This window comes from Castor canadensis, chromosome 11, assembly GCF_047511655.1.
Source record: "Castor canadensis chromosome 11, mCasCan1.hap1v2, whole genome shotgun sequence".
NCBI lineage: Eukaryota > Metazoa > Chordata > Mammalia > Rodentia > Castoridae > Castor > Castor canadensis.
In genome coordinates, this window is record NC_133396.1 from 129,099,616 (window position 1) to 129,114,461 (window position 14,846).

Genomic DNA, 14,846 nt, shown 5'->3' on the forward strand with positions numbered 1-14,846 from the left:
TGGAATTCCTAGCCAGAGCAGTAAGACAGAAGACATAAAAAGGGATTCAAATAGGGAAAGAAGTCAAATTATCCCTATTTGCAGATGATAAGATTTTTAAACTCCAGCAAAAAACTCTTAGATCTCATACTTTTAGCAAAGTAGTAGCATACAAATCAATTTACAAAAATCAGTAGCTTTTCTCTATGCTAGCAATGAACAGATTTAAAAGGAAATCAGGAAAACAACCCCATTCTCAATAGCCTCAAAAAATAAATTATCTACAAATAAATTTAACAAAGGAATAAATTCCATTGTAGAATGAGTTCTACAATGAAAACAATAAGTCACTGAAGAAAGAAATTGGAAAGAACTCCAATGCTCATGGGCCAGCAGAATCAATATTGTGAAAATAGCTATACAACCGAAAGCAATCTATATGTTCAATGCAATCCCCATCAAAATTACAATGACACTCTTCACAGGGATAAAAAAATTAATCCTAAAGTTCATATGTAAGCACAAAAGTCCTCAAATAGCCAAAGCAATTCTGAGCAAAAAGAGCAATGGTAGAAGTATCACAATACCTGACTTTACGCTACACTACAGAGCCATAGCAATAAAAACAGCATGGTACTGGCACAAAAACAGACATGAAGACCAGTGGATCAGAACAGAGGACCCAGATATGAAGCCTCATAGCTACATCCCAAAACACGCTGGAGAAAAGACAGCATCTTCAACAAATGGTGCTGGGAAAACTGGATATCCATATGTAGAAGACTGAAACTAGATCCCTGTGTCTCACCCTGTACTGATATCAATTCAAAGTGGATCAAAGATCTTTTTAAAGGTGATAATGAAACACTTATTAAAAAGAAAATCTCTCTTCAACCCAATAATAAAAGCTCAAACATGTCCTTTATTTCCACTTTAATATATTTCGTATTTCAGAATTACACTATGGAGAAGGGATAAAAATGATTTGTATCTGTACTTAATTTGAGTGGGCTTGATCTTTTCCTTTTGTAAGCAGACCTAAGCGAGTTAAAATGTCTTCCCTTTTACATGTAAAGGCAGAGTCATAGAGCTTAAGTCTGAATTTATTTTATATTTGACCTTTCCTCTGTAGCTACACAGGACAGTGGCTTGCCACAGGTAATATAACTGTAATTAAATTCCCTATCTCCCAGATACCATGAAGCACTGACCAGAAAGAATTGACTTTGGTGAGGATACTGCCTTCATAAGAGTCAAGAAACCCAAGTTCAGCTCTCAGCCTTATCACTCACTTACTGTAAGACTTGAATTGTGTTCCTTTTCACTTTCTTCATGTTTATTTACTTTTTTATTTGCATATAACATTTACGTATATGTTTACAGTACATCTTAATTAAATTCACCCCCTCTGTCATTCTCCCTCACTTCCCCTGCTCCTTCTTAGAACAATGAGTTTCATACACAAATACAAAATATATCCACCATATTCACCATCCTTTACCCTTGCTACTGCCCTCCTACCTCCCACTGGTACCCAACCCTGGGCAGAACCTGTTTTACCTTCTTGTCCTTCATTTTTCTAACTGTATGTTGATTGTTCAACAGGGTATTTCAGACATGTATATGTCATGCTTTAATCAAATTAACCCCCCTAATTACTTTCTCTTTCTCCATCGCCCTGCTTCCCTATTATTCAACAGTTTACAGTGCATTGCATTATCTTAATGTAAGATCTGAAACTTTGAAACTACTACAGCTAGAACAGGGAAAATACTGGCACATACAGGAATAGGTAATAATTTCCTGACTAGAACTCTCATAGCTCAGCAAATAAGAGAAAGGATTGACAAATGGGACTACCTCAAACTGAAGAGCTTCTGCACAACAAAGGAAATAGTCACGAGACTGAAAAGACAGCTCACAGAATAGGAGAAAATCTTTGCCAGCTATTCATCTGACAAGGGATTAATAACCAGAATATACAGGCATTCAAAAAACTAAATTCCCAAAGAAGCAACAACCCAATTAAAAAATGAACAAATGAACTGAACAATTTTCAAAAGAAGTACAAATGGCTAATAAATACATGAAGAATTGCTTGACATCTCTGGCCATAAAGGAAATGTAAATCGAAACAGCACTGAAATTTCCCCCACTCCAGTCAGAATGGCTGTCATCAAGAATACAAACAACAAATGCTGGTTGAGGATGTAGAGGAAAATAGACCTTTATACACTGCTGGTGGGAATGCAAATTAGCACAACCCCTATGGAAAGCAGCATGGAGGTTCCTCAGAAAACTAAAAATAGAACTGCCACATGATCCACTCATACCACTCCTGGGCATGTATCCAAAGGAGTGTAAGTCAGGATACAATAGAGACAATTGCACACCAGTTTACGACAGCACTAGCCACAACATCCAAGCTTTGGAAACAGCCCAGATGCTCTACAACTGATTAACGGACTAAGAAAATGTGGTATATATACACAATGGAGTATTATTCAGCCATAAAGAGGAATTAAATTATGTTATTTGCAGGTAAATGAATGGAACTGGAGATCATTATGTTAAGTGAAGTAAGCCAGATTCAGAAAGACAAAGGTCACATGTTTTCACTTATATGTGGAAGGAAGACCTAAAAGATAAACTTATACTTAAATGCACACATGGTCATACATATAGAGAGAGAACATGTCTGTAATAGTGGGACTGTTTGAGGGGACTAGGGGAAAGTGGGTGGGAGAGGAAAAGAGAATGAGAGTGAAAAATATTAAAATACACTGCATCTGTGTATAGTGTGGCTTAACAAAACACACTGAAAGCTGCTGAATAACGGAGCAGGAGGAAAGGGGAAGAGAGTAAGGGGTAAATGGAGAAGGTGAAGGAAGGTAAATAAGGTCAATGTGCTTCATATACTTATGTGAAAACAAAACAATGAAATCTGTTGAAACTGTTTTAAGAAGGGGGAAAAGGATGAGGGGGAATGACGGTGGAGGTAAATCTAACCAAGGTACTTTGTAAGTATATATGGAAATATCACAATGAAGCCCTGTACAAATAATATCTGCTAATAAAATCTTTTTTAAAACGAGTTCCAGAGAGACTGCCTTAGTTTGAGTCCTGCTCCACCAATGCTACCTACACTACCACCTCTCTGCGCCTCAGTTTCTTTATTTGTACAAGGAGGACAGTGCTGGTACTGTGAGGCTTAAGTGAGAAAATGCAGGTGCAGCCCTTAGTACAGCGTCTGGCACAAAGGCGACACGATATAAAGGTTACTGGTTTTTGTTCATTGAAACAGGGAAGATGACTAGATCCGGACCAAGATGAGGCCCAGCAAGTCTGACTGTCTTGTGCCTCCCAGTTTCGGCACTTTGTTGGACTTTCTGGTCAACTCTAAGAGAAGGCAACTTTTCAGAAATCACCCTATGAAACTTTTCAGAAGACAAAGACCCAGAAGAGCGAGCACAGGACTGGGCTGGGAGAGCCCAAAGAGTAGGGGAAGGAAAGAAAGGAGGCCAGGGACAGAGAGGGACACTATCGCCCCTCTGTTCTAGCTCGTGCCACCTTCAATCTGAGCTTCTGGGCAGCTGCTGTGTTCTTATAAACAGAAGAGTGAAGGAGTGAGGGAAGGGAGAAATAGGGGTACCGTCAGACTGAAGGCTTCTTTTTACCTTTTTTTCTTTTGTGGTGCTAGGGATTGAACCCAAGAACTTGAGCATGCTAGGCCAGGGCTCTACCACTTAAGCCACACCCCCAGCCCTTCCATTTGTATTTTTTGAGATAGGACCTCACTAATTTTGCCAGGACTAACCAGAAACTCAAGATCTTCTGTAGCAGCCTCTTGAGTAGCTGAAATTATAGGTGAGCACCACCATGCCTGGCTTTTGTTTCTAGAGACAGGGTCTCACTATATAGCTCAGGCTGGCTTTGAACTCATAACCTTCTTGCATCAGCCTCCCAAGTGCTGGGATTACAGGCATGTACCACCATGCCTGTCCTCAAAGTAAGGGCTTCTTAAAGGCAGAAATGAATTTTCCCCTATCAGACTAAGAGTCCTCTCTTTCTCCATTTATACTTTCTAGTACCCCGCAGCACATAGAGGACCTGGACTCAGAGTGGAACATGATTGACAATTAGGAGACCAAGCAGCAATTAGCCTTCCCCAAAAGATGGAAGTCTGACCTTTTCTGCCCCTCATCCTTCCTTGTACCTCTCTAATCTTCCTAGGCCAACACAGACAACATGAAGCCCCAGCTGCCTCTTAGAAAACTCCCGGTGCCATCCCCAGGGCCAGTTAACCTGTCATCTGTCCTTCCTCTCTCCCATAAACCACACTTTTGTTCCAGGAAGTCAGGAAATTCCATCTTACCCCTGCAGCCCCTCTCAGGCCCCCAGAAACACACGCCTGCACACCCAGGCACACGCACACACATTTCAGCAGGGCCTTGGGGACTGGCTGGCCACCATCCAGCCCCTACCTCTTGCTCACCAGAAGGCCAAGGCAAGTGGGGGTCACAGCTGTTGCAGCTGACAATAGCCCCAACTCCAAGGCTGCAGCTGTCATTGAAATGGGGGAGGGCGGGGGAGGATTTGCACCATTCGCCAGCCGTCTGTGTAACTGGAGCCAGGCACGTGGCCGAACTGACCCCAAACTCCCCAGGGAGACCCCTGCACACACTCACCCCTCCACTCCTTACCTTGACAGTTTCTTCCCTCAGCGCCAAGTAGCGGTGATGCAGGCCTGGGGGTGCATGGGTGGCTGCACTCAGGGAGAATCGCACATCCACTGCACTGCCCATGTGTGACCTTGAGTGGTGGCAGGGAGAGAAAAGACAGTCTTTGAGGACTTAAAGTGCCGGTTAGTACCCACTGGGCCCAAAGAGTTGGGGATCTTTAACTTAGAGGAGAGGAATCTTAACAGAACATAAAGCGATCATATATATCTGAAGACTGCCATGTAAGTGTGAGATTAGACTTATTCCCTGGTGCTGCTGGGTCAGAATGACCCAGTGGAGAATGCTCTTGGGAGAAGCATTCCATTTAACATAAGAACGATCTTCTCATGGCAAGAGTTGGCCAATGATGCCTTTGACAAATGTAGTGTAGGAGGGCTCTGGGCAGTGGGACTAGTCAGAAAGGATGATCTCTGAAGGTCCTTTTAACTCTGAAGGTCTTTGTTTCTTGACCTCCTTTGCAACTTTTCTCAGGTCTCCTGATAATCTGGATTGAATTCCTGGCTAAAATTCAACCCCAGGAAGCTTCAGGAGGCCCTGACATTGTATCACAGACACAGGCTAGAGAAACCACTTTGTTTGTCCCAAGGGTGTATTCCACCCTTGAGACCTGAGACCTTAGGGTCTAGAAGGACCTGGAGTGTGTAGAAGTCATGCCTATGATACTTTTTCCCTATGCCTTCCCAGCCTGGAACCCTTAAGGGAGCCCAATAAAGGGGGCCAAGTGAACCTACAAACTATACCAGGTACCTGGAGGAAAAGGGGAGCGCCTGTGTAGCCCCCTCTTTTCTCCTGAAACTCACTCCCAATTCCATGATAGGTCCAATGACTCTTTAGTCAAAGCTAAGAATTTCCAACCAATAAGGAACCTAAGCAGTGGCAAATGGCTTGGTGTACTCTGGGTCAAGTCTTATTAATTGAGAAGGAATAGTAGGAAGAATCCCCACTATCACTGTATGTCTCTGTTCCTTGCTTTTCTTCACACTTCTATACAGACACAGTAATTCCTGATGAACTTGAAGATGGTACTTGAGTGTCCACCACCTCAGACATCCCTTTCCCCTATGCAATCACTGACCCTCCACACATAAATATGCATATTTCCCTTAACCTTTCTCCACAGTATCTGATTCCTAATTTCCCTGATGTAACAACAGCATTGAGTAAAAGGAACCATAAGGGTTCTGATCAGAGTCTGGTTTGGAGAGAAAACAACCAGAAGCCATGAACCTTGTGTGGCATCATTTGCTTCAGATTCCTTGACCCTCACTATGCCTTGCTGGGCTGAGAACTAAGGACAGGCTTGAGGTCTGAGTTGAATGCCAACTACTTCACAAAATGGGAAGGGAAATTCAGAGGTTCTCTAAAACTGGGTGAGAGCTCAATTCACTTCATCTTGTAATGTCGTCAGGGAAGGGGGTGCCACGACTGCATGATTAACGCAGCATCTCAACTTCCAACAGTAAGAAAGTTTTTACTGCCTCATTTCAATCTCCCTGCTATGTTTCTGTCCCCTGCATCCTACCTGAACTTGGGTGATACTCACCTCTCAAACAGTAATCCTAAAGATAGTGTCTCAAAAGAACTACAGTGAGTGGCCAGTGGGCTATGTGGGACAAGGAAGAGCATGTAACTCAGCAGAGCATGCTGAGCACACGCACTATCAAGGACCCAGTAATGATGGTCCATGCCCACAGTAGAAGGGAAGGAACACGGTCTGCTTACTTGCCTCTCAGTAACCCTCAGGGGACAGGTATGCACTGCTGAACTACCTAAATGCACTGGGTGACTGACCAAGTTCTCTGAGTTTCAATGTCCCACTCTAAATAGGAAGAGGACTCTGAAGTCCTGGGTGGTCTTTTGGTGGGGAGAAGTCTCTTTCCTCAGGGTCCATCCAGGACCCCATCCTGGCACGTCCCACCTCCCACGCTCCAGTACCTGGAGTGGATGCCATCCACAAACGGCCCCCCTCGACCCTTCAGCTGGTCCACCTCTTGGCGCAGCTTCTCAATCTCTTCAGACAGGCGGCCCTGTGCCAGGCAGACCCAGGGTGGGGTGGGAACCAGGGAAGGGCAGAGAGGGGAGAGTGGACATCAGAGAGGGACAAAGAGGACAGCAGAGTTGGGGAGAAGCAGAAGAGTACAGTGCAAAGTCAAAAGCCAGGGGCCCCAGGCCAGGGCCATGGATGAAGAGGTGTGACTGGAAAGTGAGCAGAAGGTCAACAGAAGGGCTGGACTAGGAACAAGCTGTGTCTGGGGAAAGGACTCTACTGAAGTAGGCCATCTGATCCATCACCACCAGACAAACGCATGGCAAAGGAGGCTAGGCAGCAGGGATCCCTGGTGCCCTCCCAACACATTGCTGAGGCTGATCCTCCCCTTGCCTCACCAGGGTAGGCTCCCACCAAATCCTCTGATAAGAGCCATTCATGGGGCCCTGGGTCTGCTGCACACTCTGTGCCCTATGTTTATGGCCTTCATTTCTTTTTTTAACCTCTGGGTAGTAATATATCAACTGTGCTGGACTGTGGTGCAGAGTGATGAAATAACAATGTACATGGACTGACAGAGAAGCTAACACAGAGCTGGGTATCAGAGCAGCTACATGAAAACCAGGATTGTTGGCAGAGTGGCTCAACTGGTAGAACACCTGCCTAGCAAGCCCAAGGCCCTGAGTTCAAACCCCAGAGTTGCCAAAAAAAGAAAGAAAGAAAGAAAGACAAGAAAAAGAAAAACAGTAGTGTCCTTTCCTCATAGCCACCAGGGCCCTCCCAGGCTGGATGGGGCTGGCCAGCAGCTGGGTACCTTGTGGTGGTGCTGCTCCTCAATCTGTCGCTGGGAGCTCTCCAACTCCTGGATCAGTGTGTTCTGGGGGAGAGAAGCTGTGAGCCAGGGACCCCCACCCCACCAGCTTCCCTGATCTGGCCCTGCCCTCCAGGCCTCCCAGCCCACCTCTCCAGGCTGGCCCACCCCTCCGCAGCCCCAAATGTGTGGCTGTACTCACTAAAGTTCTGGCCAGCCCTCCCTGTCCCACTCCTCACCCTTACCCCTCCAAACCCCACCACCCCCAACCCCACCTGGGGAGGCCCCACCCACATGCTCCTCTCACCACACCCCTTCTAACAGCCCCTCCCCGCCCACCCAGGCCCTCTGCACCTTCTCCTCTAGGGCTGCCATGCGCTCCTTGAGGTGGAGCTGCAGGCGCTCGTTGGACTCGCTAAGCAACCGATCCACGGTGTCTGAGAGCCGCTTGTTGTGGTCTTCATTCATCTTCTCACGCTGGCGCACCTGCACAGCCGCCCACCTTGCACCAGGCCCTTAGGGCCTGAACATCACCCTCCTCAAGAACCACCCATTCCCGCGGAGGTTCTATTCCCCTCACCTGTCTCCTCTCCAGCTCTCCACATCACCTCCTCCCCACCTCTTTCTGCCCCTGTGTGGCTCTCTCCCTGGACCAGCCTTTCTTCAGTGGCCCCCATCCTGAGAGCCTGCCCTGGAGACAGGGAGGTGGCCTAAGAGCCCAGAATAGTGCCCTCACCCTTGCCAGCTCCTGGTTCTTCTCCTCCAGCTGCCCTTCCAGCTGCCGCAGGTGCTCCTCAATGTTGCCATGTCGTTCCTCAGCCTAAAGACAGGGATGGGTCAGTGTATCCTGGAAGTCTCTGTTCCTCCTGCTCGGGCCCCCATATCCCAAGGTAGCCAGGGTAGCCTTGGAAATCAGGGTCTCAGGTGTCAAGGAAACCCAGCCCTACCCTATCTATCATCTTGGAATAGAACCACCATCACCACTGCCATGTCCTCCTCCCCTCCCCTGCCATGTCCCCCACATCCTTCCTGCTCAGGCCTATCCTTACAACATCTCAGAGCTGACAACTCAAGAGACTATCAATTCTCCCCTTATTTCCAGAAGAAAAAAAAATCTCCACTTGAAAGCAAGAGATACTGTACATATCCTCTGTGCCTCAACAGAGAACATGGACTCAAGTCAGAGTACCTGGGTTCAAATCCTGGCCCCCTCTCTTACTAGCAATGTGATCTTGGGAAGTCACTGAAATTCTATGTGCCTTGGATTCCTTAACTATAAAATGTGGATAACACCACCTGTGCCCAATGGACCCTTGCAAGGACTAAATAACATAACCCATGGCAAACATCTAAAACACTTACTGTACTTACTATACTCCACAATGCTAGCTTCACCATGATTGCTACCTTTGTTACTAAATCAGCCCTAAGAAAGTGGTCTTCTTTCCCCTTCATGTGTCTACAGAGACGGAGACCCTATTGTTTTTGCTAACAAGGTATTGCAGAATACCACACATTTTACAGTCAGGAAACCCTTCCTTAAAATCCTCCTGCTATGACTCACTTGAACATATTAATCACTTCAGCCCATCCCTTCTTGTCAGTTTCTGCTCTGCATCCCACACATAACATTCTCTGCTGTAATTTAAACTCAGTCCTTCATGCTTAGGGACTAGAAGACTGAAGAGACCACCAAGGCCAACTTCACCTTCACAGAGATAAGTTAGGGAAGGGGTGACTTTCTCCAGGTCACAGAGCCAGTGAGTAGCAGAAGCCGACTTGGTCCCAGGTCTCCTGAGACACAGCCAGGCTGCAGGCTCCATCTCCAGAGCACCTGAGCTGTCACACTGGCCAGTAACCAGTCTCTATCTTTAGAAGTTCAGGAATGCTTGGGTGCTTATCAAACACAGATTTCCTTCTATGCCTGGGCTTGGGGGTAGCTATGGTGATCCCACATTAGGTTCCCCAAAGTCTCCCCAGTTGAAAAGACTCCTAAATTCTTCTGATTACCCTCTGCATGTCTAAGTCCATTCATATACCTTGCTCTTCCATAACCTGTTGTTTTCAGCCTTCTCACCTCTTAGGAATTATTACTCAATAAAGTTATACTCCCCTTTTATTCATCCTAAAGCTGCAGCCTTCAAGCAACCAGAGGCACTGCCTAAATCTAGAATGCTTCTATTTGGTGAAGAAAGATGTGTTCAACCTCAGTTCCCACCCTGACTACCTTCCAGAGAGATACAGACTTCAATCATATCTTCCCTGGGGTTTCATCTTCCCTGAGGTAAAAATCCTAATCTTTCCATGCCAGCCCCAAAGGAAAAGAAGTATGAACGATAACAGTGTGAATGATAATAAAAATACTGTGTATCAGTGGAGCTGCATCTCCTTCAAGTACTTTTAGCCTCCTTTATATGGGATTGTCACATCCTGTGGGTGATGAGGGTAGGGATTACTCTTCCAAATGACAGCCACAAGGGAGTATTTGGTGTCACATAGTGGGAAGCAGTTCTCTGTCTCCCAGCTGATGTGCCTCCCATTCTCCCTACTCCCTGCCTGGCTGCATAAGAGCTGGGGATGCAGAGGTCAGAGATTGATCCCAGGCCATTGGCCCTCTTGCCTTGGTGAGAGCTGCAATTCTCTGAGCCAGCTCAGCCTCCACCTCTGGCAGCGTTTCTGCCTTGCGCATGGTCTGCTGCAGCTTCTGCTCTGCCACCTCCAGCAACTCCTGTAGGTGCCGGGCCTTCTCCTCACACTAGCAATGTGGGGCAAGGAAGAGATCCAAGAGGAGAGACTCAGTACCCATCCCCACCCCACCTCAGCAGAGAGCAGGTGTCAGGTCAGAAGGATCAAGGAGCAATCTTGGTTCTTGACTGCCCATGATGCCTGACTTCCTCTGTCCCAAGAGGGCCTGTACAACCCCAGGGCTTCTAGATGACCAACGAATGGTTCCAGCCTGATCAGCAGGACCTCTAGGGACAGGCACAGCACCCACTCTTCTACCTGGCGGTGCAGGGACTCCTTGTTGGCCAGCTCATTCTCCAGTTTGTCATTGAGATCATGGATGGATGTAGCCTCACGCTGAGCAGCCAGGTAGCGCTTCTCCAGCGTGGTTATTCGCTCCTCCATGTCCTCTTTCTGGGCTAAAGCCTGGGTGGGGTGGGAGGGAAGGTCACCAGCCTTTCACCATCCCTCCCACCCCCCATCTGTACCTCCTCATCAACAACTAACTGTAACCCAGAAAGGGCCATGATCAGTTTCTAGCCTTGACCCAACCTCCCATCACTCCTCCCCACCCTAGACCCCCAGTGTACAGGCTCGCACACCCCAGCTGTTGCCTGACCTCTATCCACACCCACCTGAGTGTCAACACCCGCACTCAGCAAGATAAGGTCACTGAGAGCAGGCCTGGGCCCTCACTCACCTCCCGGAGATCCCGCTGGTGCTTGCTGCTCAGCTCCTCTGACTTGATGAGGTCCCGGCGGGCTGTGCCCAGGTCCTCCTCAAGTTCAGTCACAGTTGCTGTCAAAGTGACCAGTCGCTCCCGGGCCTGGCTCAACTCAAAGTTTTGCTTCTCCAAGAGCTCCTGCAGCTCCTCCACCCGGCCCATGTCATCCTCCAGGGACAGTGAGTCATCAGTCAGTCATGGGGCCCAGGGCATCCCATACCCTGTCCTACCCAAGGGGGGTGGAAGAAGGGAACCACATGCCCACAAGTCACAGCTCTGCCCCCACATTAGAGCACAGCTCCAGGTATACCTTCCTTTCTCCAGTCCCCAGGAAAAACACACTCTTGACAGTTAGTAAATACCTTTGCTCTCCTGTATATCTCTTTAAAAACAATTGTTTCTAGTTTTACCTGCAATCTCAGTCTCTTGTAACCCAGGAAGGGAACAAAGGCTCAGAGAAAGAAGGAATCTTGCCTGATGCTTACACAAAGGTTCCTAACAATTCAAGTGGACAAGCATATCACATGCCTAGCACAAGAACAAAAATCTATAAATTTCTTTGCAGGTGAAGGGCTGGGGAGAAGAAGGAAAGAGAAGCCCAAACTTAATTTGACCAGTTACTTTACTGAACTCAGGCAGGTAGAGCCTCCCATTCCTGTCTTGGGGAATACAAGCCTCTGTTAAACAGCTCCCTATTACCCACCTTCCACAGGCATTTTGGTCCCAGCTCCACAGTTCCCTCCTCTTCTGTGACTCCATCCCGAACCCCTGCCCCCTGCTGCAGGGCAGACACCTGTAGAACACAGCCCCGGAGGAAATGAGTCAAAGAGAACTTTCTACCTATTGCAGACCCTTCTGTGTCCCCAGCTCTTGGAAAGGGGTGCCTGGCCTAGCCTTGTAACAGTCTCTAGCCACAGTGGGGAGAAATCTGATGAGGAGCAAAGTGGAACAAAGGGGTAAACCAGGTGAACTTCTGGGAGCTGCAGTGTGCAGACCAAGGGTGAGAAGGCAGCTTACCTGCTGGTGGGCTCCTGCCAGCTGCTCCTCCAGTGTGGTAACTCTTTCCAGTGCTGCCCTGAGCCGCTCTCGCACCTGTCCAAGTTAAGGGGAGATGGAGGAAGAAAGGGGGACCCTACCAGACTCAGGCTAGAGGGGCCTGGGCTTGGTCTACTACTATCAGTGAGGGAAAGTGAAGGGCCTCCCAAGGGACAAATTCCCAGGAGGGAACTTAGGAGAACTTGAAATCAGGCTAGTGGTAGGAAGCAGCCAGTTAAAAGACAGTCTTCCTCAAACATGGTACAAAGAACTCAGAGAAGGGACATGAGGCTTGGGACAGCCTAGCTGCACCGGGGAGACATCAGGGACAAGTGAGTGAGTACCTTCTCATCCAGGGCCTTGTGGTGCTCAAAGAGTGACTTGAGGGCCTTTAGCACCTCCACCTCACTGGAGACCCCTGAAGGTGACTGGGCCTGGCGCTTCACCACAGTCATCCGCAGTGACCGCTCATGGCGGGACACAAGACACTCCAGATGTTCCAGAAGCAGCTAGTAGGAAGCAGAGGAGGGCAGGAGGGAGGGCTGTAAGTATGTGCTCCAGGGACCACAAGCAGAGTCTGTATGATCACTGAGTAGACAGGAGTATTGCCATAACTTTGATAAAATGATGAAGTTCTCCCATGTTAGTAAAGAGCTGTTCCCAATTAAACACACACACCCAACTCAGCTGCCCTGGCCTCTCCAGAATCCCAACCCTTCCATGACCCAGAAACTGTAAGAGCCCAGCAATGGTGGCTAAATTGTCTGATTATGACCTTAGGATGTGAGATAGGGAGAGGTCAGGATAAGGCTGGGCCTGTTCTCTTGATTGAGGTACACACACACACACACACACACACACACACACACACACACGCGCGTTTATCCTCACTTACCCTTGTGTTATTCCGTTCTGCTTTCAGCTCTGATATCTCTTCCTCCCGCTCTAGAAGCTGCTCCCGACACATGCTCAGCTCCCGAGTTAAGGTGGCAAATTCCTGAAAACCCCCAAGACCCCTCAGTGCTTGGGGATTCACCCACTAAGCAGCATCCTGCATACTCAAGTCCATGGTGGGCTTCTGTCAACCGTCCCTTACTTCCACCTGCCTCCCCCAAAAAAATTCCAACCCATTCACATTGCAGGGTAGTAAGCCTGTAGCTAGCATGAGCTTCTCCAGGTGGTCTGGGGATCTCTGAGTCCTCCATGTAGTCCAAGTGTGATCCGAGGAAACAGAGTTGCACAGAAACACAAGAAAGCTACTGAGTCTGCTCTGCAGCCCCTTCCCTCTTCAGCCACCACTGTGATCAGTTTACTCCCTCCTTCCTACTCAGCCTTTCCATTTGTCCAGCAATCCAGTGGCCTTTTCTTTTAGAAACTCATGGAAGGGAATGCCATTGCTGGTTTGGCAGAGTGAGGTCCACATCAAGATGATGAGTGTCAGAGAGGGAAGAGGAATGTATTATGAAGCTTTTATCTGAGTGAGTCCCAGGAAGCTCTCTTTCTCCCCCTCCCCAGGGCTTTGAAAGCTGGAGGTGGCTAGTGAAACAAGTGGATTGAAGGATCCACCTATCCAGGAGCAAGAGGGCACAGACTGCTCAATCAGTCAGTCATGTGGCTTCAGTGTTGGCTTCCTGGAAGCCCCACTCAATGAGGCCAGGGCTGCAGTTTATTGCCTGATGGTAGGGTACCTGCCTGGGCCTTACTGAGTGTGTGGGACACACTTCCACACTGTCAGATCCATACACTTTAGAACACCCTTCCTGACCATCCTCTTCCAGCAGGACAAGGATTCAGGAGAGAAAGCCTGGCCCCACAATTCCAAATCCATCACACCCTTTCTACTTAGTATACATCTCCTTATTTCAGAAAGGTTCTCAGATGAGTGGCCCACACTCTAGCTGCCAAGGTCTAAGAGCTACTGAACAGAGGATGCAGCCCAACTCTTGCACACCAAGAATTCATGGCCAAAGGAAGAAGTCCCAAAGCAGTCCCCTCTTATCACTACAGGCCAGGCAAAAGTGGCTGAATGGGTTGTGGGAATGGACAAGGGACTAGAGAAGCAATAGCAGGAGAACCTCTAACCCTATTCCTTGATAGCTGTATTTCAATCCAGGCCATGGTCAAAGGCAGTCAAGGTCAAGCATTTCACACTCTGAAAGCTAAGGCCTGAGCTTGATGCTGCTTCATGCCTCAGCTAACATGCACACATGCATACATACACACACACACATACACACATGCTTATACCTACAGACAGGTCTTGATGGCCTATCCCCACCCCCACACTCTGTACCATGACACTGCCACAAAAGGGCTGTGATGCTTTCTGCCCCCCTAGCCTCAAGCTGAGTGACTGCCATTCTCCCCTCCCCAAGATGCCTGCTCCTTCCCTCCATAACTTTAACTCATCTGAAGGACACTGCCCCAAAACACACTATCTACAAAGTGCCATACAAACTTCTCACCCTCGTTTTCGAACTTCTCTCTCATGGCTCCTTTCCATTTACCCTAAGACCTAGTCCACCGAGGCCTCTTGCTGTTTCTAAATACCAACATGCCTTCCTGATGCCACACCTTCACCCAGTAGGCTACCTCCCTACCACCAGAATCCCCTTATTCCTCCTACTGCAGAGCCCAAACCTCTGTGGCCACCTGCTGAGGTCAGATACCTCTTCCAAAGCTCATCTCAAAGGTCACAGCCTCCTCAGGACCTTTCCAGAACAATAATCATGAAGGCTAAGAATCAAATCTCAGCTCTGCCCCTGTTAGTTATGTGACCTTGGACAAATCACCTAACCTCTCTGAACCTGTCCTATGATCTGTAAGACAGAGCAATTCTCTTTG

At 48.0% G+C, this 14,846-nt stretch overlaps 1 protein-coding gene across 9 annotated transcripts in view; it reads right to left on the reverse strand.

Annotated features, from left to right (window-relative positions):
- Nucleotides 1–14,846, reverse strand: part of Ppfia4 (PTPRF interacting protein alpha 4) — a 52,282-nt gene that overhangs the window by 24,227 nt on the left and 13,209 nt on the right. For 7 of the 9 annotated variants that reach the window (XM_074048602.1, XM_074048598.1, XM_074048603.1 and 4 more), the window contains exons 3-14: nt 12,898–12,999; nt 12,347–12,511; nt 11,985–12,059; nt 11,671–11,760; nt 10,944–11,135; nt 10,523–10,669; nt 10,140–10,274; nt 8,256–8,339; nt 7,874–8,005; nt 7,523–7,585; nt 6,657–6,748; nt 4,683–4,791 (exon numbers count right to left, since the gene is read on the reverse strand). In XM_074048602.1, coding sequence (XP_073904703.1) covers nt 4,683–4,791; nt 6,657–6,748; nt 7,523–7,585; nt 7,874–8,005; nt 8,256–8,339; nt 10,140–10,274; nt 10,523–10,669; nt 10,944–11,135; nt 11,671–11,760; nt 11,985–12,059; nt 12,347–12,511; nt 12,898–12,999 — 1,386 coding nt within the window. The remainder of the gene's footprint in view (nt 1–4,682; nt 4,792–6,656; nt 6,749–7,522; nt 7,586–7,873; nt 8,006–8,255; nt 8,340–10,139; nt 10,275–10,522; nt 10,670–10,943; nt 11,136–11,670; nt 11,761–11,984; nt 12,060–12,346; nt 12,512–12,897; nt 13,000–14,846) is intronic. The other 2 variants (XM_074048604.1, XM_074048605.1) reach the window with 1 other exon arrangement.